General features: G+C 32.0%; 1 protein-coding gene across 1 annotated transcript in view; it reads right to left on the reverse strand.

Annotated features, from left to right (window-relative positions):
* The window catches only part of LOC130441496 (myosin-10), a 135,918-nt gene that overhangs the window by 53,262 nt on the left and 67,604 nt on the right, over positions 1–15,052 (reverse strand). Inside the window, exon 6 of the mRNA XM_056775210.1 lies at positions 11,003–11,058. Within this exon, the coding sequence (XP_056631188.1) occupies positions 11,003–11,058 (56 nt within the window). The remainder of the gene's footprint in view (positions 1–11,002; positions 11,059–15,052) is intronic.

Below are 15,052 nucleotides of genomic sequence, written 5' to 3' on the forward strand. Positions count from 1 at the left end.
AAATCTATGTCACTGCAACAGTTGAAGAAACGTAGCGATACTTGGTAAGGAACTACAAGAAATATTCTGTCTCCAGTCTGCTAGGATTTATTGAAAAATGTAATGTAGATTTCGAAAATCACACTAGATACAAATATGTGGTAGTGGAATATGTTGAATTAATCTTCTTAAAATGGCTAGATAAACAAAATTGACTGGATAAAATAAATTGTTTAGATAGTTGTCAATAGCTTTGGGAATATCCTTTCTTCCAACATAAATTGACAGACTTGAATCCAATCGTAGAGTTTGGTATCAACATTCAAACATAGAAGATCAACAACTCCGCAATCGTGAAAATTTAAACCACTTATGGAACAAGTCGAAGTCATTTTGTTTGACCTATTTCTTCAGAGTCACTTAAGTATGAATCAAGTGAAGCTCAAATTTTGATACAACAAGGAATAACGTCAAAACTCCTATGAGTTTGTAAGTTCATTCTTTAAGTAGATTCTGACAATCATAGGAGAAAACTACGAAGCAAAATCTATGTCACTGCAACAGTTGAAGAAACGTAGCGATACTTGGTAAGGAACTACAAGAAATATTCTGTCTCCAGTCTGCTAGGATTTATTGAAAAATGTAATGTAGATTTCGAAAATCACACTAGATACAAATATGTGGTAGTGGAATATGTTAGAATTTATCACCGTAAAATCTATCTATCTATAGCTAAAAAACAAGAAATTACGGGACTACTACATGTAATATTCTTCTTTTTTAAAATGTATCAAATTGTTTCACAACAATAAGAAATAATACTTAGTCCTTACATTTCTGCAGAGATAAGAATATGGTCGATGTAATATTCTTTTTTGGAAAAATTTTTAATTAACCTGCTTGTTGAAGTTCTATGCACCAAACCAGTAATTAAATAAAAGTAAAGATCAAATAATTAAATCGATTGCCTAAATTACAATGTGTAGCTAACTACATAATGTCAAATGATGGTGATTCGATTTGGCTGTAGCGAATTAGTGGATTAGTTACAACTATATACAAAATGACGACACCAAACATGCTTGATGGTATTTCGAAGGCAGTGTACTCAGCTGCATCAAGAGTAGCTTCACTTCAAACCGATTTTCCAAACCTAATGTACGTCTATCAAAATTATAGAGACGTAATTGATATTTCAATGAAAAATGAAAATTTTTGTCAGGATAAATGAATGGATATCAAATTTTTCAATTTTTAGTAGATGTTAAAAAAGATAAACGTATTTGATTGATTCTAAGATATGTAGAGAATTTCACATGAATCATATAATTGTTTTAATAATCTAGAATTAGTAGTTTTATGATTTTATTTCTGCAAGTATCTTTCTCAGAATATTCATTGAACGTAGATGCGACTAATAGGGGATTTATTTGATTATCATGAAAGTTAATATATCAAAATTACCAGTCAAATGTAGAGGCGATATCTGGAAGTTTATTACAAGTTTGAATTGGCACTAGATTGTGGGTGATTTATTTAATTAAAACCATATTTAGAAATGCGCTCTAAAACTAAGTAATAAGTTGAGGCTGTCAGATTCTTCTTTAGCCTTGAGCACAGCACAAAAAAACCTCAGCAAGCCTATGGAGAGAGTATTTTGTCAAGAGCATACATGTTTAGATGATTTACTGCATTTTCATAAGGGCCAGAAGGCCATGAAGATGTAGTTAGAATCCCAAAACTCATCTGGTTAGATCGACGGCTGAATAAAAAAATGATCATGAAACAAATGCTTTTGAGTCAAATTCGCGCAATTACAGTAAATATGTTTCAGGTCAATAAAATCTTCATATTATTCCTCAACCTTGCTTACAGAAGATGTACACAAGGGGGAGTCGCATCCCCACTTCTGTGGAGTTTAGACAAACTCTTATGCAGGCTGACTGAACTCGACGACATAGTCAGTTACGCAAGAGGATGCTTTGAGAATACACTCTTTGACAAAGTGCAAAGAGGACTCAACTATACAAAAAAGTGGTATCCATCGGTGGGACTAAACGTCAACCTAAATAAGACCTACCTAATTTCCATCGCAGGAAGAAAAAGCCTAAAGCCCATCATGCTAGAAGGACAATCATTGATTAGAAAATACAGGTGAAATATCAGGAACTCACACTAGATAGTAAACTATGGAACAAATACGAAGAGGAGATAATCGCTAAGGCCACAAAAGCTCTGATGGAGTGTAGAAACTTTATAGGAAGAAATTTAGGTTGTAGCCCAAAGATCCTACGCTGGATGTACACGGCAATTGTGAGATAAATTATGACATAAGGGACAGTGGTTTGGAGTACTAGAACTGAATACCACGAGGAACAATATTTCGAAGGTACAAAGAATGGCTTGCTTATATGCAACTGAGGCCATGAAATCATGCCTATCAGCTGTACTAGAAGTGATTCTAAATTTCCTAACTCTCCACTGTACTGAAAAGCGTGGCAGCTTAGAATGTTTAGAGATGAAATCATAAAAAACCGTCCCTAAATAATGACCAAACCTGGGACGAAAAAGTTTAGCTTTAAGGAAAAACTGACACCATAGAAGAAATGAACAGAAAAACCATTAAATGGTATACTGGAATAGGAGTCTAAGGGTCTAGAACCAAACAATCTGGAAGTATGGACAACACACTAATCAATTTCGAGGCAAAAAATTAAGTAATTGAAAAATGTGTCTAGTTCATATTAAAAAGCAATCCATCGCAATCCAATATCATAAAATCCAAACTCTTTTGGGATTGTCTAGAAAAATTAAATGAACTAGGTAAGAAAACTAAAGTAACTCTACAATGGATTCCGGGAAACATCGAAGTGAAGGAAGATGCAAAGCTGATAAGCTCGCTACAGCGAGGGTTGACATGTCCTCCACGGAACCTGAACGCTTCTGTGATAACCGCTACAGAACAAAAGAAAAAACATTAGTGAAGATAGTAGATGGGAGCAAAACCAATTGGACAATCTACAGGGGCTGAAACAAACAAAGACTTTCCTGGGAAATTATAATCAGGGAAAATCTGCCGAACAATCTACGAATACTAATAAGAGTCCTATAGGGGCACCGTCACCTCTACAGACACCTGAAAACGCTAGATCCAGCAGATAATGCGGCGTGCAGATTTTGTTGCACAGAGGACGAAACCTCTATCCACGTTCTCTCGAACTATGGAATTCCAAAGCACTACACTTGGGAGCATATGAAAACGAAAATATTCGGCAGCTATACCCATTCCAAATTCTGGACTGAGTGGGACCAACAGATTAGCTGTTGAAAACTTATCTGACGAACATTCGAAAAAAAAAACATATGATTGTAATCGATTAGCTGAAGACTATTCCAGTATGCGATCTCCAGTGCCAGTTATAAGAAGTCGAAGGATCGTCTATAACTCTACCTAGCTCCCCAAGAGGATTACTTTGAAGAAGCCATAGTTGGATTGTAAATATTATTTTTTTAAATTAATTCAAATATTTCCCACATATCTTAAACATATAAGAAAAATATGAAGGATGGTATAAAAACTATGATGTTGTAGTCTTTATGTGTTTGTGAAAACAACTCCCATTATTTGACTACGATAATTAGTTTTGAATTCATCAAGTCCGTGGAAATCATTGATTGTAAGAAATGTTGTTTATCAATCATCATTGTACAGTACACTCAGGAAACTTTTTATGTCACTACTATCTAAAAACTAATGGGATACGTTAACCTTCAATCAATATTAACGTTTTATTCCTGGCTATGTTTACTACAACCAATACTTTAATCTAGTTTGTATGTGTTTGAAATCACTAAATTTTTAGTTGTTTATTTTGTTTTCTTTTTAGCACATTCCAATAAACGACATCACAAATCATCCAGCTTTATTCGCAGATCAATTTAGAATCGATTCCGTATCAGTTTGTAACCAATTCCAAATCGTATGCGTTCGCTCTCTAAACAGATTCGAAATCAGACTCGTGAACGAAGCTTCCTGATATCTTACGTTTGATTTAAATTTTTTATTCGTTATAAATATGGATAAGCAATAGATATAAGAGGATTAGGACAAGGAACGCTTCAATTTAAAGAGAAGATGGAAGCTCTATACCTAAATCAGACAAACTTTAATCGAGATACAACTTTTTTTATACATTTATAAGAAACAAGAAATTCTCTACACTCTGTTTGGCATTTAAATAGGGTAGTGAACTCTTAATGTGAAATAAATGGTACACCGCCCTTTCGGTATCTTGATTATGTGCCAGATGATATGAACATTAACCACGGTCACACATACTCTCATATATACTTCTACGTTCGTCACGTCCTCGAAATTTATATAAGTATATTATCACTGAATAAAATAATTAAAGGTATCGTTATTTTTAGTAGAATGGTGTGCTATCATAAGACAAAAAATTCAGAGATTTATTAATTCATCATAATCGAAAAAACTCTTTCAAATTTTTATTGGTAAAAAGTGATAATAATGAAATTAGTTTCTAAACGAGCTTTAGATGTTTACTATTAAAGCGAAACAATCGAAGTGACTTTAGTTGAAATTACTGAACTCAAGAGCTGGAAAACATACGAAAAATTTCAGTTATTGCCAAGCACTGTAAAGTTTTTGAAAAAAAATTTTAAATTGTAGTGTAGGCCTTTCCTCTTCAACTTTTTGGAATTTCTGTTTTTCTTATAGCAGCAACAAAATTTGAATCGAATAATGAGACATCTATTATTGCATTGGCAATGAATTACAATTTTTATTGCTACCTCATGCAACCTATTCGCCAGATTTAGCCCCCACGGATTATTTTCTGTTCCCACACTTGGAAAATGAATAGGTGGTCAAAGATTTTCCGGCAATGAAGAAGTGATGTCGACATTTGATGGCTATTTTGCTATTTTGAAAAAAAAATAATGTTTTCTTTGTTAGCCCAGGTATTTTTAAGACCATCCTCGTAGACACATATTAACACTTTCCCTCTGTAGTTGAAATATTTCTTTCTTTCATGAATGTAGTTGAATCAACTTAAAAATTTAACTTCGTATATATTAAACATATACAGATATTAGAATTTATATTTACACCTCCACTATTTTGGATAGGCAGGCAACTTATAAAACCAGATTTTGTCCGATTTCCGAAAAGGAAATTACTACTTTACTCGGTAAATGTCACGATGAGTTTTGAATTGAATTGTCTTGTAAAACGTTTGAGTGTATACGGCGTTTCTCTGTAAACTGGGCAACTCGTTCTAAGGAAACTGTCTAGGCAACTTTTTTGCTCATAAAATAATAAATTTTATTTAGGGAACAAGTATCCGTCTGTTTAATATAGAGCAGATGAACTACAAATATTCCTATAACTTTAGAAAATATTAAGCATTTTCTGAAAAATGTATACAGAGGACTGTTGTCAAAGCTAGAGGACTGTAAACTTAAATAAAAAAAATAAAATTTTAGTATCGAAATTAAATGGATAATAGAAAATTAAAGAATCAACTATCTTTATGTAATATTGTACTTAGCCCTGTAATCTTAATGTTTACTTATTAATTAAAATCCCATAGATTGAAAGGACTTTCAGTACTTTGAAACTTCCACTACGGAATCAGTCTCGAAAAATCTTATATATTAAAAAAATTGATGATTTTTCACATACACACCTTCTATCCTCAATATCTCAGGTTCTATTCAAAATAGAGACTTCGTTTTGGTTTAAGAACACTCGCTGAAACACCTTCTTTCTTTTGAGGTTTTGAGCACTTAAATCGGTTGAGTTGGAGAGGAGCTAGGCGCGGACATTCAATGTGGAGTTATGGATTTTTGTAGGTTTTTGGCAATTTTTCTACATTCAAAGATCAATATCTCAGGTTCTAATATAGCTACAGAGTTCGTTCTTTTCTATTATAATGATTTCTGATACTTATTTAATGGATTGGATGCGAGCGAAGCCGCGGGTAAAAGCTAGTAAATTAGTTATTTTCAAGATATAGCATAAATAGGTTAAAAAAACAGTATTTGAAGTCTTATTTTTTCTGGAAAACATCTACAGGTGAATCAAATCTGTAAAACAATCTATTGCCTTTTAAAACTTGGGATTAGACAGCTTCTGTACCACTTGATCTATTGTGATGTCTGCCACATCACCATCATCGTATCTCAATAATAAGCTTTTATTATCACAGAGCCTCATTCTCAGATTCTGAATCAGTGTACACATCTTCTACATTAAGTTTTGGCTTGTCTTCATAAATTATTTTTCCGATAATAAAGTGCATACAAAAGTCATTGTCGCAAAAACAGCTTAAATTTTTCATCACTATCTCAGTAAAATTTGATTTTATTCCCGTTGAATTGAAGAATTTTCCAGAGACTTGATGGACTTTGAGGATGCCAACAACAACAACTTTTTTATTTTGGTTACTTCTCGATCGATTTCAGCGCTCATTTCTTAAAAAGCTTCATTTGGTATAATACTCTAACTAATCCCAGGACATCTCTTTTCAAGGCCTCTACAAATTTTTCCAGATTTTTGACATCGCCTCCAGTACCAACCAGGTCCTCTTGCAGGTAGCTCCAACGCCATATGGAGCGCCTTTACCATGCCCACTTTCCGTATAGTTCCAAGTAAAATAATAAATTTATATATTCATTATTTTATCGTAAACTTGATGAGACATCTAGAATAGTTGTTTAGTCTAGAAAAATCTGGCTTAACAAATCATTATTATCAAACTGGCTAAGATACAAATAGAAATTCCCATCTCTATAAAACAAGTTTCTATGAGAAAAGTGAGTTAAAACCTCACTGAAATTTTTCATATTATATTCCAAATTCAGTAGTTTAAAACTGAAATTGTTCTAGACACGAGAATATGTTAAAGAAATTGTTGAAATGTCCATTGGACATTGAATTATCGTTCCATACTTTCAAATTTCTCTAGACGTTCAAAAAATAGTCAAAAATTTAATTGGTAAATATTAACTTGGTTGAAGTTGATATTTCTACTCAATAAAAATATATTTTCCAAAAACAAAATAGCAGATACCAAACTATTAGATTAATAGGTAAAATTCTATATTGTAGGGAAAAATGTAATGGATGTCTTTTTGATCCAGAATTCATTAAGCAGTTATTCATAATGGAATAATCAAACAATAATTCGAAATCTAAGCATATTGTGCCTGTGAGAGACCCAGGTACAAATGATAAATTATAATACTAATTATTTTTGTTCGCCAAATGTTATTTGTTCCCTTTCGATTGTGGAAATCTTGGATACAGTAAACCATAAACATTTAAAAAGTATATGTATGTTTACTAAAAGATGTAATATCAATATTTATTTTCGCTACTGAAATAACTGTACAAGTTTCATTTGTGTGTAAACACAACAGCAAATATATAAAAACGGATAGAACTTACAATATCCCAGACTCGATTCTGTTATTTTTATTGCATCGTTTTCCCAAGGTCAACAGATCAGGATATGTTGCCTATTATTGCAAAATGATACGGATAAATATCATTCGAATAGAAATATATGTACGCTTTCCATAACTTTCCAAAAAAATAAATATTTTAGGTAATAAGTGTGAAAATTACATAAAATTTATATCAGGAAATAAGGACTATTCTAATTTATTTACATCGATTTATGTAACAAATGTTTGTAACTCTTGTGAAAAATCTATTGTAACATTCCGTTACAGATAAAATTATATAAGCACTACTACAGATATTTTAGCATCTACGAGGGTGATTTGAAAGTAGAGTGATTTTTGATAAGTTGACACTTTCCCTATAATAATTATACAAAGTGAGTTTTACGCATCAATTATCCGGCTTGTTTGATTTTTAAAATTTTTGTGTACAAGGGTCTTGTGATACGGCGTTATTATGGTGGTATTAACATTGTTGTCAGATTTTTCTTTTTTCCGGTAAAATAATGAACTTTGTTATTTCAAATGAATCACCCTGTATATTTTTCGCTTTTTGAAATCATCGAAATATAATTATTATTCTTTATTGTATGTTCCCTATACCTAAATACCTATACATAAATGTCATCTCCACCATAGATTTAATAAACAAATTTGAAGTTTCATTAAATTATTATTGTTGAAATTTGTTTAAAGTCATAATGGATCGTTTATCTGAAAAAGAACTAATTGATATGAGGATATGGTGATAGGCGTAAAAGTCAACAACAAACGTGGAATATATTTAATAATTCATATCCTAACCGAAATCCCATAACAAGATCTACTGTAAGAAAATTAGTAAAACAGTTCAACGAAATTAGTTCAGTGAAAGATTTATCCAAATCAGGGCGCAGAAATACTGCATCAACTGAAAACAAATCTTCAGATGTTCGTGTCTTGTTAGAAGACGATCAACACTTGAGTGCTAGACAAATATCCAGGGAATTTGAACTAGCAAACATCCGCAATGAAAATTTTACGTGATAACAAATTCGTACAAAGTAACATTGGTTCAAGAGCTGTCAGATGATTTTGATAGACGTGAAGAGTTTGCACACCTAATGATGGAAAAATGTTACAATCCAAACTATACAAATTTTTTAAGTAATGTTATGTTTTGCGATGAGGCAACTTTTTGCATTAATGGAAACGTTAAATGGCATAATTGTAGATACTGGTCACGTAACAATCCTCGTTGGATGCGTGAATCCCACATTCAATATACTGAAAAACTGAATGTACGGGCTGGTATTTTCAATTACATTAAAAAAAACTTTTTTATTAGAAATTTCCAGACAATATTTGGTTACAACAAGATGGTGCCCTACCTCACTATGCGGGTATGGTAGGCAATACCTAAATGTAAATGTGATTGTAGCTATAACTCCGAAATTATGGCATTTAGGTATAGAGAATGTTACAGGAAAAATACTTAGTATTTTGAAATAGCAAAGTTCATTATTTTTTATTTATAAAAATCGAACAAGCCGTTTCCGGGATAATTTAGGCGTTCCATTCATAGAACTCACTCTATATATAGTTCGAGCTCTACTTTGGATGTAGAGAGATGGCGAGAAAATAATGTATTAGTGTTTTGATCCACCCTGTGTTAAATTCAGTGGATTATTTTCCAGAATTTTCACTACTATTCGAATGTTTTGGCCACAACAGATCTTCATTTTCCAATTTTTTTGTACATTGTACAAGGTATTCAACTTGTTACGATTTTTATGGAAACTTGATTATAACTTTTTAAATACCCCGTAGAACACATCACAACCCTATATTAGTGTACGTGGAAACTTAATATGATTCCAAATATGGGTATTTCATTAAAAAAAATGTGTATTTGATATGGCACATCTAAAATACCTTTTAAAATTGTGTAAAATTTACAAATTGATATTTCAAATGACAAAGGAGGCACAAAAAATAAAAATTGGTTCTGCTGGTTTCTTCAAAACGAATACGAAAAGAACATAAAGGATTTTTCCTATGCCGGAAAAAGAATAGTCATTTAGGTAGAATCCTTCAAACTACAAACTTTAATATACCTCTATATCAAGTATCAAGTATCAGGGTTGAAAGTTTGTAATAATCTTGCAAACTAAGGAAAACAAATTCTCATTAATTGACTTTAATATTTTATTCAATTCTATTGATTTAATTATTAATAATTTAGGTTCAGGATTTCTGCGTATAATATTTACTCTTACTAATAATATCCTGTATACAGTGTTCCGGGAACTGACGCAAAAAATTCGAGAGTGAGTAGATGACGTGAAAAAGTTACTCATACAACCCCCCGTTTCTGAACTTATATTTAAATTTATTTTCTAAATTATACATTTGAATTTGAATAAATAATTCTACAAGCTCAGTGGTTAACAATCAGTAACGTTTACAGAGACAATTAGTAGAATCTAAAGATAGTAAAAATTAATTTTTTGAATGTATTTTCTAACAAAAAGGTTCTTGTTATTTATCTCGATCAAATTTGTGGTTTAGGAGATATGTAGATTTTTAAATGGTTGTACATGCTAAGAAAAACCGTTCGCCATAAAGAGACATTCTGAATAAAATTATCATAAATTGAAAATACTTATAAGAGATATTAAAATACGATCAAACATTTCTATCCGAGCTGCATACTGTTTAACATCGTGTTTTTCATAAGGAAAAAATTGAAATGTAGGTATATGCAACACCAGCAAACACAAGAAACGAAATAATAGATAGAATAAACTTCCATTATGATGCTATAAGGCAGAATCTTGGAATGCTCTTCCAAATTCAAACAAATATCCAGCGTAGATTCTGGAAGTGTTTAAAAGTGTAAGGTGTAAGTGTAAAGTGTAAGTGTTTTTTGTTTTTATTTGATATGTTATAGACTAACCCACTAAATTTTTCTACATTTTATGAATAATACGATGTTCGACAGTATGTAGTTCAATTAGAAATGTTTTATTGTGTAAGTATTTCCAATAAACAATTATAATTCATGACAATTTTCTTCAGAATTTCTCTTTATGGCAAATGGTTACCTTGGCATGTAGGAAGATCTAAAAATCTACATATCTCCTTTCTATCGAGCTAAACAACAAGTAACATTATAAATTCATATTTTTCGAATGTATAATTTAGAAAATATACTTAAATATAAGTTCTGATTTTGCAACTATATCTCAGAAACAAGGAATCGTATAAAAAATTCACAGCATTATTATCACGTTATCTACTCTCTCCCAAGTTTCTTGCATCAAGCCCTGGAACATCCTGTATACTACAAAATAGAAAGAACTAGATCTCTTCATAAATGGGTGTTATTAATTTTTTAAAAATTAGTTGGATGATATGTACTTCTGAAAAACTGGTAAAATGGGTCTGTCCCGGTTTCGAAATTAAATAAATGCCAATTCTGAAATAAAACTGAAAGTGATTTTTCGAGGACGTGACGAATACAATGTAATTAGAATTGAATAATAAGCACCTGCTTTTGAGCCATAGCTTGCATTTGTTGGAACATCTGTCTCTCTTCCTCTTTACCTGGAACAGACCCAACACCCCAAGCATTAGTCCTAGCTGGAGCCCAAGAATGAATTTTGTAAAAATCATCTCCTACACATAGTTCACTGTTCTTTGAATTATATTATCTTAATATGCAGCGACGGTTTTAAATAAGTTCATTACATTTAACGAAACAAATCTGACTCTATGAACTGTATATATGTATCTGGAATAGAGAATTAATTCAATCGCCCAGCTTATATTCACAGATATACATCAGTATCCTGGCCAGTGGTAACGATGTTATGAATAAACATCATACTCTTAACTTATTTCGTAACATGTTGACAAATGCTTTGAGGTCATATCTGAGCGTCCATAATGCTCTACTTTAAACTCTCTACATTGACATACATTTAAAAGAGTTCACTGTCTTCTAAAGTGATTATGAATGTGGCAAAGTAAAATTTGGACTACCATCTATTCCAAAAAAAAATTAGATGAACTATTACAACTAAGTTGTATCATTTGTCTCATGTAGCCATTCCTATGATAACAAAAGAAATTTTGAAAAAATCACAATTTTTACCAAGCTAAATTTTGTTATACGAAGGTTGCTACTTTTGTTTTGAAATAGACAAAGAAAAATTACAATTTATAATTGGATATATAATTTATTGTTTTTTTCCATTCCTATTGAGGTACATCCGAAATACATCAACAGTTTCTTCTAGGGTAGGACAACGTTGATCACAACAACATATTTTTGATTTGCAGGAATAAAAAGAAATCATTGGGTGCTGAACAAAGACTGTACGGTGGATAACTCATCAACTCGATGTTTCGACAGTTAAAAAACGTTTTTGTTTGAACGTGTGGTGACATGTTCAGTTATTTCCGGCAACCATTTGCTTCGAACTGCTTCTTGTGCAAACAACTTTTATTGGATTTGGCTCCTCTTGAAAGACCCATATCGTCGATTCTTATTCAGTTTTTTCCCTTTCCCTTTCTTATAGGCGTCTTTTGTTGTGGAACTAATAACCAAGAATGCCCCACGATCTGGTAATATCAGTAACGAAGTGCGAGCACGATTGAAGTAGGAAAACTGTGGCTCAAGATGATGCTTCATCGCCAAAATTCGAAGCAATTAAACCCTCATTTGACAATACGTTCTAAGTACGTTAATTATTAAAAATTCCAAACTATATGATGGCAATGACAGATCTGACGTATCAGTGTTGCCATATCGCAAAACTTAAGTAGCAACCGTCATAAAGTTTATCTATGTTTCAATTTCCTCACCACTGTTATATGGTGATGACCAGTGTACTGATGTATATATAAAAATATGAGCGTAGTATACTGTAAAGAATTATCATGAAAATAAAATCTGCCTGCTGTTGATACGCAATATTTCCCTTAAATCAGTTTAGGACATTCATTTGAAGTCTGGTTAATTATGGTCAGTATTTTAGTTTCTAAACTGAATATATTATAATCAGTTATTTGATTCCCAGCACCAAATTTTTTATTCGTTTTGTTGGTTAAATGGAATATATTCATTAAAAAATGAATGAGGGAGTGTTGGGGAAAACACTTGGGCGCGTCGATTCTTATTTTTAAATGGGTGTCATGTCACGGTAGCAAATACTAACTTTCTTGTTTTAAATTCAACCCGCTGTATATTGTTTATTTTTTAGATTATTTAGAAAATTTTCATACTTCATTCATGTACAATGTGCTATACATTCAACTGTTCGAGAAATATTTAATTTTCTTAGATTTATCGCAAAAATTGTCAATGAGATGTTTAAGATGGTCGCCGCGAACGTCTTGGCAACTCGCTGTTACTGTGTGACTGTATCGCAAGCTCGCTTCGAATTCGCACATATTCCCACAAAAAGTTTAATGGCGTAAGATCATGCTGGCCGTTCTATCGATCCGCGTTTCCGTGTTCACCGATTTGGGAAAATGTGATTCATGTACTACCGCACTTTTATTTAGTAATGGGGTGGTACTCCATCTTGCTGAAACCATATTATATTCGTTGGAACTTGTGGTTTTCCTGGATCAGTTTATCAAAGTTGGCACGATATTATTTCGCAGCGTTTCTAAATATTCGTCATATCCATCAATGAAAAATGGATCTACAATTTTTTTTCTTGCTTTTGCGTATGTTCTTTTCTTATCCAATGAGAATTTTTTTTAGACCAATAGCGACAATTTTGACGATCCTTTGACCGTGCGTAAATATGATCTTATCAGAAAACAGAACATCTTATTGGAACACATTGTTATCTCACATCGAAAACAGTAGGCTTTATGAAAAAAACCTAAACCAAAGTTTTTCTAAGAGTTACCATTCCTGAGATATCGCGATTCTAAGAGTCACATTTTACATATATGCACATATAAGCTAAGTATATACAAATCAGGCACTTGAGACAAGTATAAATATCTATTTGTATTTCAAAACAAGCTCAAAATGACGCAGATGTCCTCATAATTGAGACAGCAATAGAAAAATTTAATGCAACAAACACAATAATTGTAGTTGAAGATGTTGATTTGTTAGTATTGCAAGGACTCCAATGGATAAAATTATTTATTTTCTGAAACCTGGAAGGGCTCGATAGTGAACAGAAATATATTTTTCAATAAGTTATCTGTGAAAACAGGCTGCGACACTTCGTCATCAATATATAGGAGGGGCAAAAGATCAGTATTTAAATTATTCGAATAAAAGATTTGATTGACAACGTTAAAGTATTTACATAAATTGATTCCACACCTCAAACAATAATTATAGAAGTAATTCGCTTTCTTCTTGCAGTTTACGGAGCTCCAAAAAAATTACTCTCATTGATAAATACCGATACTTAACTTTTGTAGTACAACAATCATGTCTTCCTTCAATATTGGCATCTGCTTGTCAACACTTGTATCGAGTATATCATCATGTGGTTAGGAAATCAACTGAATCCAGAAGATTGGGGTTGGAAATTGATAGATAACACTCTGGAACCTGCTCCAGAAAAACTCCTCAACACTATTTTTTGCAATTGCATAAAATGTTGTAGTGCCAAATGTGGCTGTAGTAAAGTCGGGTTGCTGTGTTCTCCAGCGTGTACCAATGGCCAAGATTTGTCTTGCTCAAATATCTAGTTGAGTACAATAGAGGAAGATTCCTGCGATTTTAATGAAGAGACCAATGACTCAGCCACATTTGAACAATTTAACAATTTATGAACATCTAACAAGAGGAAGAAATCGAAGGATACATTACTGTTGAAGTAGTTATAAGAGTATGAATCTGATTAAAATATCTAAAGAAATCAAAACATTAGAAAAAAATCACTAAAACCATTTTTGTAGAGAATTTGAAGAGCCACAACGTTGGTTTGAGGTTTTTTTTTTGATAAAACCTACCGTTTTTGAGGAAAATCCAAAAAAGCTCAAATTTAGACCTTTGACCCTTTTGTAGCACACGTAGGATCGATGGGGATTTTTAAAACGTTATTTGTAATGGTAAACCTCCACCAATATTTGGAGTTACTGAGATTTTTGTTATTTTAAATGTCTATATTGACCGGACTATTGAACTTGATGTAATAACGTAAGATTTCTTATATTTTACTCATTATTACATAGATTAAATAAAAAGAAACGTCCTAATATAAAAATGGTGTTTCAACATAGTTATATATTAGTGAATTGTAACAAAACAAATAAAACTAATTGTAATTTTATACGAGGTTCAGAAGAAAGTGATAGTGAGATAAATTTATTTTAATACTTTTGGGAAATAAGAATAAAAGTTCAGGTAGTGATATTAATATTAACATCACGTGAATTCTACGAAATTGTTATTTGGGAAATATTGGTATCGATCGATTGTGGCAATGAACTATGAATATAGATTAATTTTCAAAATTCATTCAAGAACTCGTTTAACACCGTTACTAAGTATAGTGCAGTCTAACACCATGTGCTAAAATATTCAAATAGGGTGTTATCAGATTGTGCCTCGACA

Source organism: Diorhabda sublineata, chromosome 3 (assembly GCF_026230105.1).
Source record: "Diorhabda sublineata isolate icDioSubl1.1 chromosome 3, icDioSubl1.1, whole genome shotgun sequence".
NCBI lineage: Eukaryota > Metazoa > Arthropoda > Insecta > Coleoptera > Chrysomelidae > Diorhabda > Diorhabda sublineata.